At 38.8% G+C, this 14985-nt stretch overlaps 1 protein-coding gene and 1 long non-coding RNA gene across 6 annotated transcripts; one reads left to right on the top strand and one right to left on the bottom strand.

Moving 5' to 3' along the window:
• Window positions 1-1207: 1207 nt before the first annotated feature.
• Window positions 1208-6646, top strand: LOC117534420 (G2/M phase-specific E3 ubiquitin-protein ligase-like). 4 transcript variants are annotated; one of them, XM_034198613.1, is made up of 8 exons: window positions 2048-2062; window positions 3215-3524; window positions 4030-4115; window positions 4200-4255; window positions 4355-4388; window positions 4522-4586; window positions 5170-5480; window positions 5657-6646. In XM_034198613.1, the coding sequence occupies exons 4-8, from the start codon at window positions 4236-4238 to the stop codon at window positions 5785-5787; spliced, it is 561 nt and encodes a 186-aa protein (XP_034054504.1). In that variant the 5' UTR covers window positions 2048-2062; window positions 3215-3524; window positions 4030-4115; window positions 4200-4235; the 3' UTR covers window positions 5788-6646. The 4 variants fall into 4 exon arrangements, 1 of the variants encoding a protein (XP_034054504.1); XR_004567196.1 differs by lacking the exon at window positions 2048-2062 and adding exons at window positions 1208-1267; window positions 2623-2782 and having other exon boundaries at window positions 4030-4255; window positions 4355-4586; XR_004567194.1 differs by adding an exon at window positions 2623-2782 and having other exon boundaries at window positions 2007-2062; window positions 4030-4255; window positions 4355-4586.
• LOC117534422 lies at window positions 4764-14406 on the bottom strand. Of its 2 annotated transcripts, none has more exons than XR_004567199.1 (3): window positions 14258-14406; window positions 6040-6145; window positions 4764-5416 (listed from the first exon to the last, which is right to left on the bottom strand). It is a non-coding gene; the product is annotated as an uncharacterized LOC117534422 (long non-coding RNA). The 2 variants fall into 2 exon arrangements; XR_004567198.1 differs by lacking the exon at window positions 14258-14406 and adding an exon at window positions 6530-6664.
• Window positions 14407-14985: the final 579 nt, after the last annotated feature.

The raw sequence follows: 14985 nt of genomic DNA, 5'->3' as shown, positions 1-14985 counted from the left end.
GTTTCTACACTGATGTGGAGGGAGAGTCCTCTCCAGTCAGACTGAGTGGCTGATAACTACAGCTCAGTGAGGTAAAGGACTCTTGAGTGTTTAGATAGTTCACTTTAGTCTAAGTTATCTCAGTGGGTCTCAAACGTTTCGATCACAATTTATGTAAACACATATTTCCAAGGCACTCCTTTATAATTATTGGGATAAAACAGGTTTGAAATAATTCCAATGTATACTATAGGACAGTAAACCAGACATATGGTTTTAAACTGGAGAGATAAAACAATATGCATAAATAAAATAGTAAAATAAGATATGAATGAACAACAAAAATAAAATACGTTACATGTATTTGTTATTGGCTATGGTAGGTTACTGGTTATGTTCACATACTTATTTACAGTGGCGAGCCGTCAGGGCCCTCTAGGCCCTCTGTGAGGGCCTAATATATTCTAAAAAATAATATTTGAAAACATTAAAAAAACAACATTTTTTTTTAAATATTATTTTTAATATTTTGTTGTTGTTACATTTTTCATTAGTTTTACCGAAATAACTTGATTTAATTGTATATAAAATAACATTTCCAAAGAAAAAATCCTTCGAATCTGCCTGTTCAGTTTCTGTTGGAATGTGAAGGGTTAAATGCCGTCTCTGCGAGTTATGTGAAGACCGGAGGGCTTGTTGGTCCCTCTCTACATTCACAGAGGGCCCGCTATAGTAACTCAATGAGAGAGTAATATCAAATGACAGTTCAATTGACCAATCATATCTTCCCTCTAAATGGGCGGGCTTTATTTTCGCGGACTTTATGACAAGTCCCGCCCGCTGTGAGGTCTCTGCAAGTGGTGCAGTGACGCGTCCTAAAACCCGGAAGTAAGCTTCGCTCGGATTCCCTCGACAGAAAGCAACGGGATTTCTACATAGGGTTTTGGAAAATAGCTTGAAATAAGGTCTGTGGAAAACGAACCTGTTAGTTAAATGCACGTTTTGTTCAGCCGGATAATATCCACATGTCTACCCTACTTTTATTATTTTCGAATCATAAATCTAATCGATAGATTTATGATGGATAGATTTATGATTAGCATAAGTTCGTTCATGATTGCTCACTTCAGTGATAGTGATCGTTGCGAAATTATTAACCGAGTCATTTTCAAGATTGAGTTACAATGATAAACTGGAGTGGCAAAGGATCAGCTGAATGACCCGCAAGTGCTTCATCCAAAAGCACAGGAGGATGGACTTTGTGTTTTAAGTGATTTGATCATCAAAGGTAGGCCCAAGTCATTTTCAATGCGGGCCGCCGTGCCGACTGAATTCATTTTTAATTGTTACTTAGCTGTGGGTGCCCTGTCATGATAGGTGTTTATATAAATGGTGTTGTTTTGTGTGGTAGAGGGTCGCTGTCATTGATGCGTTTTGCACCCCGGGCTGCTGTTTTGATATTCCGCTGAAGTATACGCTGTGACGTAATTGTTAAGTGTAAGTATTAATATGTCTGCATGTAACTGCACTATAACTGTTCCACAGTAAGAGGGCGCTATAGGCGTAAGGAGGCGCAGCTATTGTAGCTGACGTCAGGTATCAGGTATAAGGGATTGTTCCCTCCCCTTCTATCTCTCTCTCTCTAGCTCTCATGGAGAGCAGGTCAAGTGGTGCAATGCTACGGTGGCCGGCAGGTGCAAACGCTAAACAACGGCCAAAAACACACACATAAGCAGGAAACACCTGCAAATAATTAAATGAAAAACCAACAAACCCTGAAAACACATACAACAGAAAAACGCTGCATTTACAGAAATGATGCAAGCTAAAACTACAACACACAAACCCCGAAAACAAACGCAACAGAAAAACGCTTCAAATACAAAAACGATATGCAAAGTCAAAGCACATACAACCGAAAAACACATTACAAAAAAAAAAGACATTACAAAAAAAAAACATTCCGGAAGTGCTTCAGGCCTCTAGGGGGCGCGCTACGTGGAACAGATCGATGTATGACCAGACATAGAGAGAACGAACAAGAGGAAAGAAAGTTCATTTAAGTGGAGAAAGATATAAGAAGGTAAGTTTTGTTTTGTTTTTATACATAGAGCGTCATATTTACGTAGATAGCGTTAGCGTGTTTGATCAAAGAGCTTGCAAGAGCCATTGTGCACCTAAATGTAACTCTTGACATAATATAGATATAGTATAGAACCGGGACGCCCTCCCTACACGTACACGCAGATCACACAGACTGGGTGGGGTCTCACGCCTGAGCCGCAAATGCGATGCGGTGATAAAAAGGAAATCAAATGTAAAAAGTTGAATTAAAATATTAAAACAGCAACACAACATTATTCCCACATTAAAAGACAGTCTGAAGAGGTGTGTTTTGAAGGTGGGGGGGTCGGTGCAGTCTCTGATGTTTAATGGGAGTGAGTTCCAGAGGGGGGGGCAGCGATGGAGAAAGCTCTGTCCCCCCAGGTTCGGTGCTTGGTTTGTGTGGGGATAGACAGGAGGTTGGCTTCTGATGAGTTAATTGAAAGACCGTTCTTTAATACTATTATAATATTTAGGTAGCCGAAAAATATCCACTCTTTTTGACTTAACCTTGCTGTCCTACATTTTATTTCTCCACAGATGTACTGTCCATTCTGTGGTTCCAGCGTGACATCTTCGCATGGCTTTTGTGGTGTCTGTGGCAGAGACATCACATTTCTAAAAGATGTGGCTAACAAAGTCCCTGAGGAGATGCCCACCACTAGTGCGCATCTAAGTGCACAGCCTAGCACCAGTGCAGGTAAATAGGTTGTTCGTTTTATTACCAAACAATAAGTATTTATAGAAAACTTGGTTTAAAAGTTCGAATTCTGTTATTATACAAATACATCTCTAAACTATGTGGCTTACCTACTGTTGAATGTGTTATAAGATGTTCCTCAGAAGGGATTGAGGATGAGACTCCTATTGAACATAATGAAGAGTAATGAATGTTTTATTCCTGTTTTTTTGTAGCAGGAAGCTCAGTCCTTTCAGAAATATAGGGAAATAAAAAAGAGGGAGAGACCTTTTTTACAAAGGGACGGCATAACTCCAAAAATAAACAGAAATTGGTGAAGGTATGCAACGTTTTCTATTATGAATACATCTGTCATTCAAATCTGCTCACCACACTCTCATATAATGTCCGAAAAAATGTTTTATTCATTTGCATATTATTGTCTTTTTGCAGATTTCTGTTGGAGTAATGAGGAGGATGGATGGCTGCCTTAAACCTGTGAGAGGGAGGTCACTTCCCCTTAATGTTGAACCTCAATGGGCATGTGAAGAACTGTTGGCTGCTGCCATAAAAAAGCAGAAAGCCTTTAACCAGGACTTGGAAGATGGTGCCCATGTCTTGTTGTACCCTGATGCGAGGGTGATAACAAATATCCCCGGAACGGACACCCCTTTCACAGTACAGATGTACAAAAAGGCCATTGGAAAGCCCTACCAACTAATTACGTTGTACATCTGTACTCTTGAAGCCGTTGAAAACAGTTGTAAGTGCTTCTGACATATATTCCCCCTTGTTTAAAGCACTAAAATGTATAATAGTTCAAATGTAAACATAACAGTTGTTCTGTCTATATTTCTTAACACAATTCATTCCACCCATCATTCCTTTCTCTTCGTGGTTGAACTTATGACGTCAAATGGTCTTTTATGAATAGTGGCAGAAGAAATGAAATTTAAGTATCAACAAAAGCTTCCAAACTTTCCTTCTGTTCAAACTAAATATAAATTCCCTCTTAAGGATTGTAATTCTAAATTAACCTTTTTTCTCACAACAATGTTGGTTTGTTGTGCCCTAAATCCTAATGTGAGAGTGAAAAGGACAGTCAACAATATAATGTACATTTCACAAACATTTTGTGTTTCGATTGAATCCTTTCTGATTGATGTCAATCCAATTATTCAGGATTCAAACCAACATTTGATGATAGGTACAGACGTAGGGGAACAATTATTTGTATAGTATTAATCATGACACTTTTATTTTCTTAGGTTACACTGGAACAACCTCTTCAAGTGACGAGGACAGTGTGGTTGTTGCAAAGTTGCCATCTGGAGACAGTCTTGCTGACACCGTGGTCAGTTTGGATCTATCGTGGCATTTATTCTTAATTAAAGTGAATTTATTTTATTTCAGTCAGTCATTTGTGTGTTGTATGCAGGTGTGGGACTTTCCAAATGAATAGATCACTCCCAGAATGGACAACAGTTTGCCAGGGTAAAATAAAACATTGTCAACATGTTATTTTGTGCCACAAGAAGCAGAATGTTTTAACAGTACAGTAGTTTGAATATATTTTTTGTTTACCTTTATCAGACCTCTCAGGCACCCACAACCAGCGTCTGATCGGGTAAGACTAATTACAAATGTAATTATACCATGTAGGTTTGAATTTGTGAACATGAAATCAATAAATACCTTTGTGTGCTAATGACACTGTCATTAGATCAACTGCATCATTATTATTTATTGGGTAAAAGTAGGATGGAGAACCAACCCCATTCCAGGAAGAGGTCCAGTCTGCCCCGGGTCAGAACACCTTCTATAGGTAAACGATGTTGACAGTTGCATCGTGACACAGTTGTTTGGTGTGTATTTTTATTTTACATTTGGTTGTTTGCATAGCCTCCAATCACAGTGGGTAATATTGCCAGGAAGCAGAACAATTATACTTTCATACATTTCCAAAGGACACCCACAACATCTTAGTGAAGACGATGCAAAAAACACCCACAAATATTTTTCAAAGATCAGATATTGTTTGTTGCATCCATTTCAAATGTTTACAAGGATTGTGCAGGAGTATGACAAAAGTGCTGTTGTCAGTTTAGAACCCAATGTATTAAAAAAAACAGGAAGAGGATCGACATCCTTTTGTAAATATGACTGTCATGCATATATTATGTATTTGAAAGTAATTATTCAACTGTCTTCTCACTGCAGCAACTACACAAATGTGTATGCACTTATCATTATTGACAGCCAGTCTGAGCCAGAAGAGGAAACGGAGCAAACTGCAGAGGAAATTTATTAATTGTTACTTTTATCACTTAATTTTTTTATTCTATACTGTAAATCTTATTACTAGCTTCATCATTTAATATTACAATACATCACTTTGTCTTTCCCAGCACAGAATACCTGACTGCGCCAGACATTGTTGCAGAACTCTCTGCAAAAATTAAAAATACCTCTTGCAGCAGGTTCAATATTAATAGAGCCAATGTATGGGATGGAGCAATCCGCGGCTTCAAAGGGGCCTCATTCGACCCCTCTCATCAGATGCAGGTTAAGTTTACTGATGATGAGGGACAAACTGAGGATGGAGTGGACACTGGTGGTCCCAAGCGTGAGTTCCTGACCCTCCTAATGGAATGTCTGAGAATGAGAAGAATATTTGATGGTCCACAGGACAGGAAATTCCTCACGTTCGACAATGCAGGTAATGATGTTCGCAAATCTGTCTTATGTTCAATACTGTACTGTAAATATAGGAGCTGCTTATGGATTTTGCAGCTGGATTTACGTGACAATTAAATTATCTTATACTGTATATCTTTATGATAACGTGGCAACTGTTGGTTAACGTGATAATAATTTAACAAAAAATATCAACAGCTGCAAAAGATGACGAATACTTTCATGCTGGGAGGATGATTGCAACTTCTATAGTTCAAAAACACAAGGAGAAAAAGAAGAAAACATCATGTCATGGCTCACTGTCTCAAAATCTGATTCTAAATGCATAATGTTCTTTATAAAGATATAACTAATACACAATTATGAATGTATAATATAAGCTGTTTTGTGTATTTAATCATGCGTTGGTCTACAATTTAATGATGGCTTCTACATATTTCACATAAACAGACAATGAAAAAATGTGTCCTTCATGCTGATAACTAGTGTATGCATCTGCCAATTCGTATTCTAAACAGAGTAGTGTGTTGAATCCTTATTTCTTGCATTTGAAACAGATACAATAAAAAAAGTGAACTTACTGTTGTGTTCAACTTCTGCCAAAAACTGTACATGTTTGCCACAGGAGCCACAGAACACTTGAACTGTCCCCAGATGTTGGCCACAGAAAGGACACAACATGGCGGCCTGAAAAGACATACATTGATGTAGTAAATCCATGTAATCAAGTCAATCAAAAACACATAGTCTAAATAGTGGTTAGCTAAATAAATAGAAAGATACATCATGTTCACCGTTGAATCTGTGTTCTCTCTCTCTCCTTGAATGTCTCTCTATTTGTTCTTGAGCATGTCTAATGCACACTACTATCCTGTCATTACTTTGTCCCTCTTCACATTTTGTCACTTTCTCTCTCTCTCTTTCTCTCTCAATTAAATTCAATAGCTTTATTAGCATGACCATAGTTACAGGCAATTGCTAAAGCTCTGTATAGTTGCAACATCTATACACAAATACATACATATAAACAAACTGCTAAGAATTCAAATGTCCTTTTTCCGCGGTACTCACTATGGCCCGTGTTATTTGCATGCACTTTATCTGTCATCTCTTTACAATGTTCTTCCCTCACTTTATCTTCTCTTCACATGAAGCTCTCCTCCCTCAGCTGGTGTAGTAGTTAGGCACGCTAACGCTAGCTATATAAATATGACGCTCTATATATAAAAAAACATCGATCTGTTCCACGTAGCGCGCCCCCTAGAGGCCTGAAGCACTTCCGGAATGGTTTTTTTTTTGTAATGTCTTTTTTTTTTGTAATGTCTTTTTTTTTTGTAATGTGTTTTTCGGTTGTATGTGCTTTTGACTTTGCATATCGTTTTTGTATTTGCAGCGTTTTTCTGTTGCGTTTGTTTTCGGGGTTTGTGTGTTGTAGTTTTAGCTTGCATCATTTCTGTAAATGCAGCGTTTTTCTGTTGTATGTGTTTTCAGGGTTTGTTGGTTTTTCATTTAATTATTTGCAGGTGTTTCCTGCTTATGTGTGTGTTTTTGGCCGTTGTTTAGCGTTTGCACCTGCCGGCCACCGTACAATGCACATATGAAAATAAACCACGCCAGTTAAGGCTAAAGAAGACCTCGTCGTCATAACCAGTTTATTGCTATACATGTGACTCTGTCAACAGTAATATCTCTTCTTTTCTTTCGAGGGAAGGGGGGGGGGGGGTCAGAGGGCCTAGGTATAAAAGTCAAAGTTTACAAATGTAAACCGATCTTTTTCATATGGGTGTTTAGAGTTGTACCCCCTAGATCTAGTCTCTAGTAATTCTGCTTAAAGTGCACCAGATTGAAGCATTTTACTTAAAAAAGTTCAAACATTTCTTCCCGGTATGCCTGACCTGAGAAGGCAGATATGCTTGTTTTTCTCAACAAGAACTGTTTTTAAATGATGGGGGGGGGGGTTTCCTTTAAATGTTAGACTGTTGCACTGTTGTAGCTTCAGTGGTTCTCAGGTTACAGTTACATAGCAGTGAATATAAACAGACTGATTAATGTGAATATTACTGTAAACTAACCTGTGTAAAAGTTTCTCGAATAAATGTAATTTTTTTTTGGTGGAAGAAGCATGTATAATTTTTTTACCCTGCCCCTCAAAGAATCGGAATTGAGAATCGGAATCGGAATCGGAATCAGAATCGTGGAAATTCAAACGATACCCAACCCTAATGATGACACTGTCAGACAGTGTGGAAAAAGGGGATTAAAAAAAAACAGATTTTAAACTGTGTGCGTAGGGTTAGGGTTAGATATGTCAGAACAAAACACAATGCGTCAAATAAATATCTGTGGTGAAAGAATATTTAAACCCTGCATTATCTTGGTGCTGTATTGACCGAAATTGTGAAACATCATGATTTAGAAACAACTCTAGAATATATTAATAACCAAAAAACCGAACCTCACCTTATAATAAGCAGAACCTGCAGAGAACCCTGTGTTTTTGTTCCGAAAACATAAACTACATTATCAGTTTAAATATGATTCAGCTGTAAGAGCTTGCCTTAAATGTCTTTATCGTCTGCAACAGAGTGAAAAGGCCGGGATATATCTGGATATGAATCTATCCATAACGGACTGGCTCATACATTAGTAAAAACTCCCCTGAGAAAAGCGATTTAAAACTCATTGTCAATCAGTGTTTCTCTCTAAAGGTTTTCTCAGCTCCCTGTGTGAGAGCCCATTAATATCTGAAAAAAAGTGATGGAATTGAAATCTTTTTTTCTTTTATTTTTTTTTCTAACTGGGCAGAAAAGCTGTCAGCAGATTATGTGGGAGGACAGCAAGTTGACAAGATTTATCAGTTTCCCTACCTCCCTCCTGCTCTCACACACACACACACACACACACACACGCACACACACACACACACACACACACACACACACACACACACACACACACACACACACACACACACCATGTATACATCACTTCAGGGGACATTACATTGACTTGCATGCATTTCCTGGAGACTTATCCTAACCTTAACCATAACCAACACATGCCTAACCCTAACCCTTACCCTTACCCTAAACCTAACCAAGTCTTCACCCTAAAATTAATGATTCCCCTCATGGGGACCTCCAGTTTGTCCCCATAAGGGAGGCGAGTCCCCACACGTGACTGTGTAAACAGATTTAGGTCCCCACAAGTATAGTAATGCTAGGCCACACACACACACAAACACTCTCAAACACACACATAAGAGCAGGGAAAGCCCATTGCCCTTACAAGTTCTGAACAAAAAAAGGCTGTCTAAAAAGTAGGAAACATGTATAACACTTTATTTGCCTCTTTGTCTCTACTCATAATATTTTACCTGATGCTTTTTGTTCCCTCTCTCTCCATCATTCTGTCTGCTTTTGTCTCGCTCACCTTCTCTCTAACTCTGTCGCCGCTCTTTATTTCTCTCATCTCAGTCTCCCCCTCCCTCTCCTTTCCTGCCAGATGCCTATGATTCACATGTGAAGTGTTTATACCTCCTGCTGCTCCTCTCTTTCCTCCCACTCTCACCTCGTCCTCACGCTTTCTCCCTTTCTCTTCCAGCTCCTCATTTCTTTCCTTTCTCCCACTGTTTTCCCTCCCTCCTCCTGTGCCTCTTAGATAACTGTCTTGGCTGCTGGTGCTTTCATCATTGTAAGACCAATGGCAGAGACGGAGGGTGCGACACCCATCCATGTCACGCTGTCACTTCCTCTTCATCCTTCTCTGAGGATTCCTCCTCTCTTTTCCTCCCCAGCACCTCTCTGAGATCCATCATGTCCTCCATCCTTGTTGGGTAAATCACCTCCTCTCCTCCTTGTCACTCTGTGAGACTTTCCTTATGTATGTGGTGACAAAGTTGCTTCGCACGACGGGCTCAATTGAAGGCTGCTATATATATATATATATATATATATATATATATATATATATATATGGTGCATATATAGTTCAGTGGTATGGAACATCAAACATCACTTTTATAAAGGTTAACTTTTCCAACACAGGGCTTAATAGAGCTAACGAAAATATCTGCGATATGATTCAGTCATGTGTTCAGTTATTTTGTTGCGTTGTCTGATTGGATTTTCAACCTGTTGTTATGTCTTTTAATTGTTACATTGAGGGCAGTGAGTGCTACAAATATAGATAAAGTTAAGGGTTATTTTGATAGAATACTCAAGTTCAAGCCGATGCGGATTTTCAAACAACGAATCAGCCTTTTTCTCAAAATGCAAAGCAAACATACTAATGGAATAACTTCTGTAAATGTGCATGAGTGTGAGCTCAGCATCTCATATTCTAACATCGGATTCTACTATGCATGCATTTGAGAAGGAGCCCTTTCAAATCGTCAAATATTATGATAGATTTGATATTTTCTTTGTCTGTCGTTAAAGCTGCTATAATAAATGCATTTATATCAACAATATTTCAGACAGAGAATTATTACTCTACAGTTCCCCTCAGCTAGCATTTCAGCTCATTGTGTTGTCTTTGCAGCCTCAGGACTTTCTGCCTTGGTTCACTTTCATTCTAAGAGTAGTTTACGGTCACAGTAGGAAGCTGTTTAGCACACAATAAGCTCTAAATCCCAGTGTTCTCCTGACAGTCAAAGTTACCAACTAGCTGGTGAACAGTGGAGCAATTTGGCAGACAAAAAGCCAGATATTTTCCTCAGGAGTTGGAAAAAACAGAGCCAGACAATATTGAAACCAAGAGATGCTTCATATTATGATAGATATTGGGTATGAGATGTAATATCTAAAGACTGAGATAGGAGATTTCAAGAAGTAAAGCTTACCAACTCATCCTCAAAAGTGATTGTATGTCAGCGGTTTTTACATGTTGCATCTAGCTGCCTCAAAGTGGCAAACATATTTAACAATAAGATGAACTTTAATATGTTTTATGTTTAATTTGTCTGATTTAGATGTTCCAAATCCATAATGCAACATGAACAGGAAATGCTGCAGCCTTGAGAGGTAAACAACAGGATGTTAAAGGGCTCTTTTATGAATCATGATACAACGTGTCTTGACTCCTGTGATTTATTGTCTCTGCAGGGACACATGAACAGATGTTGAGAATGCCGCTTGGCTTCATGTTTACTGGATTACACTGGCTAAAACACAGGTGGGAAACAATATTTTTTAATAATGTATTTTTATGATTTTTGTCTTTCTTGTTTTTGTTATTTTCATCCAGATGAAGACCCTGTGAAGTAGAAAACATTCGGTATCTGAACCATTGTTGTGCCACACTCAAAAGACTTCCATCCTTACTCTGCCCAGGATTGTACAGTATGAAGAATGTTTTAAACAAAATAGTTTTTCTCCATTCCAGTTGAAGCCATTCAAGCTGATTTAATATTCTCTCATAGTGCTGGCAACATATTACAGCATCCAGTAACCACATCCAACTTCTCCCATGTCACTTCATGCTTTGTAACTGCTGTGTGGCTGTTGTTCAACATTTAAAGAAGAGCCCAGAGAAATACAGTGCATTTCTTTCTTTTTTTATGCAATGTCCTACAATACACAAGGAGTTTGAGCTTAAGCCACACACGCAAAAACACAATTGGGTGACTCAGACAATGTGCTCTGGTGATACCAGATTGGGAGGGTTTACAGCAGACAAATACAGCTGGCCATGCTCGTGCAATCCACCATTTGTTCTGCAAACACGCAATGTCAATTCTCCAGACACAGAAACAAACATGCACATTCACATTTGCCCACATGCACAGAAAAAGATGTTCACAAAGCACAGAATTCTGTCAAAAAGATCCATTATGATTGCGTATGTAACGTTTCTCATAGAATTTCTACCCTTTTAAAAAATGATAGCCTTTTACTTCGGCTTCTACTACAACTACAGTATCATTTTACAAGCTGATATTTCAATAATGCTGATCTGATAACGCACTGTTCCCATATGTTGACTTCCAAACCATGTGCATGTTCTTCCACAACAGCATTTTCAACACAAATAAAGAATCCCCTTAAAGTAAACAGTTAGATTTCTGACCCAAGTTTTACTTTCACATAGCATCCATTATAAAGTGTGGCAGAGGCATGCTGCGTAAAGTGGCGCTCCACCTGGCTCCGTCACCAGTCCTCATTATTTCTGCCTGCCCAGCGGCCCGCTACTACACAGGCAGCGATTTACCAATGACAACTAAATAACTCCACTGGCCGGGAACTTTAGCTCAGTTTCTCTGAGGACCTTTTGGTGTAACACACACACACACACACACACACACACACACACACACACACACACACACACACACACACACACACACACACACACACACACACACACACACACACACACACACACACACACACACACACACACACACACACACACACACACACACACACACACACACACACACACACACACACACACACACACACACATTGAACCAGTCCTTGCAGGTATTACTCCTGAGGTCATACACACATGCACACACTTTTTCCCAGTAAAGTCCCAGACTAAACGTCCTACTTTCTCATGTGAGACCTTTATAAATCTCCCATATAAGGTAAACCAGGATGTACTGATTATGTGTGTAAGTTACAAAACTGTAAATAAGTATCACGGCTCAAATATTTAACAGGGTTGCACACTGAAAGGGAAACTAAACTGTGCCTCTGTCGGAGTCCACATTAAGACGAATACATGAAGCTTTTAACGACTTAGGAATAGGATTGAATAGTATATGAAGAATTAAAGAAGCTTTGCCTCAGCAGCAGGTTTTAGAAGGTTTCCGTCTCCACAGGTCTCTCTGAAAAGTCAATCAGACATCAGCAGCTGATTCAAAAATCAGAGGGTAGAGTCCTGACTAAAAGAGAGAAAGAGGAGAACATCACTGCAGTAGATTACTGACTCCCTATGTTCATTTTAAAATCAAAGATGTTCTATCTAGATTATTGTCTGACCTGCCACTACCTTTATTAAAAAGTCCAGTCTTTTAGATTGCCCAATTCAAAACTAAACATTAGGCATCATGTGGTTTCATAATCTAAAATAAAATCAATCAAAGATATTTCGGCCACATTTAATAAAATAACTTTTGGGACTTTTTAAATCAGATCTCACAATCTACTGGGGATACATTTGTGCAATTTCAGCATCCAAAACCATGTGAATTTCCTTTTTGATACTAAAGTGGCACAAAGGTTCCTGCAAGAAGTTATTTTTATCTAAAGTAAAACAAAGTAAAGGATGTGAGATCATTGATAAAAGTATTTGTGTAGTTTTGAGCTATTAAAGGTGCCTACGGAGAAGAAGATAATGCAGGGTGGATATCAGCTGAAGCAGGGGGAGAGCTGTGACCTGTGAGTCAGAGAAACTATCTGAACCAATGACCCTACACTCTCAGATAGACCTTTTTCCCAGCAGACATTTTGTCTTGTCACAGCAGGAAAGGCACATGTTTAATTGAGAACATTCAAAACCTCTACAGGCCTTTTAGGTGAGGATGTTGGCATTGTGCAAGTTGGATCACTGTCATGGCTTACTGGAACACATGATAGATGCAATCCATCATCGAAGACATTAGTTTCACCGGTGCAAAGGAAACATCTCTGCAGTGAAAAAGGTATGTTGTTTTCTGGGAGGCTTGACAGTGACTGCTCTCTGGATATAGAGAGATGTAACACATCACTTCTGAAGAACAATCACCATCTTCACATTATACAAAAGTCCAAGACTATAATATACAGCAGTAAGAAAATAAGACTGTCTCACATTTCGTCGATTGATACTTGTTGCCTTTTTCAAATGATACGATTACACAAACAACCATATGAACATATTTGCAAAAAAACTCAAACCATAAGAGCTTTAAGATATGATTCTCGTCCACAGGAATCGTTTTTATAATTATGTAACTTTAATGACTCGACAAAACCCTTAAGTATTCTGGTGTACAACAAATGAGCCAAAATCGGAATGGCAGTTTAAGTTGAATATTTTCCCTAATGTTGCCTAAACAAAAACCATAATTCATCCAATCATATGTTAATCATGAGTTCTATAGACAAAATCTCTTTTGACAACTGTTGGGAAAATACTGAATGTAGCACATGATAACAAAGGCCCTACATAGCTGTGTACGTAACAGGATGTATGATTACCTAGAAGAGCATCAGGACTGTTTTAGGCATATGATAGCTATGTGACAACGATTAACATGATGATTCAGCCTCTATGGAGATAGACATATGACTGTCATGTGTATTGCTTACGCAGGCCTTAGCCAATCTGAACTAAGGCCAGAATACTGCTTTGAACCGGTATTCTCCATCTTGTGACTGTAACACCCTTTCTTGTATATAATTAAGCCCCACGGACCCGAGCTCGGGTCCGAAAATGCTATATATGTAGCAACAGTGCTATATCTGAAGTGTCATTCATGAAACTATTAATATTCCATACCCATCTGACCGGAGGAAACTTGGCGATACGAAAATAAAAATGTTTTTCGAAAAAGAAGTCTCACAAGAAGCCTCTAAATGAGCCCATGGCAAAAACGGGCAATTGCTATTTCTGCTCATAACTCACAAAAACGATCATTTATAATTCATACTTTCTGCACAAACAACACATATTCTGAAAGCTGAGATTCCACAGATTCCATGGGTATACACCCCATCACTACAGGCACAACATTAACCGAGCTAGCAGCCAGAACATAGCAAGTAAACAATATCAGTTTTCAAATCCATGACAATAATTAGGTCTTACCTTGGCTGTTTTGTGATCAAAAGTTGTGTTCAAAGGAATAAAAACGCTGCACAAGGTTAATCCAATGTCTCTTGTCACTTTAAAATGATTACTGATAATGATAATCAATCCTTTCATTCACGGTAGAAGAGTAGGTCCAACGATTAACAGTCCGTGGCTTCAGCTGCGGGAGATGCAGTTTACGCATAGCTCCCCCTCCACAGGCGTAACGTATTTACGTATTTTGAAACTGCCACTCGATTCGATTGGCTCTAACGATTCAAAAAAGGTGTCAATCACCCAAATCGACCAATGGGTTCCAGAGATAGGATCTTGCGTAAGTATAAGTAAAGGCAGTATAGCTGGTTTACGCACATGCCTGCCCACTCTTTTTACGCAGCATAGTATAGCATAGCATGTCCCGCGGCGACAGGAGAGCAGAGAACGGCAGATCGATCAGCAGGATTTGTTTTCTTTGTCTTCATTGTAATAATGGCAGCCAGAAAGAAGACTTTTTTGTCCGTCGAGGAGGCATTGGACATCGTATTTCAGGACTCTCCGTCGGAAGATAGTGATCTCGTCACGCATAAAAGGGACAGTAATGACTCTGATTATGAACCTCCGTCACCGGAAAGGTATGTAATCTCTCTGTTTGTATCTAACTTATTTATTTGGTGTAAGAGTATTCATCTGTTTTTATCTTTTTGTTATTTATTTGGTGTAAGAGTGTATTAATCTATAGTAATTTC

The sequence above is a fragment of the Gymnodraco acuticeps genome, unplaced genomic scaffold (genome assembly GCF_902827175.1).
Source record: "Gymnodraco acuticeps unplaced genomic scaffold, fGymAcu1.1, whole genome shotgun sequence".
NCBI lineage: Eukaryota > Metazoa > Chordata > Actinopteri > Perciformes > Bathydraconidae > Gymnodraco > Gymnodraco acuticeps.
Note: the sequence above shows the minus strand (reverse complement) of the source record. Positions and strands in the feature narration are given on the sequence as shown.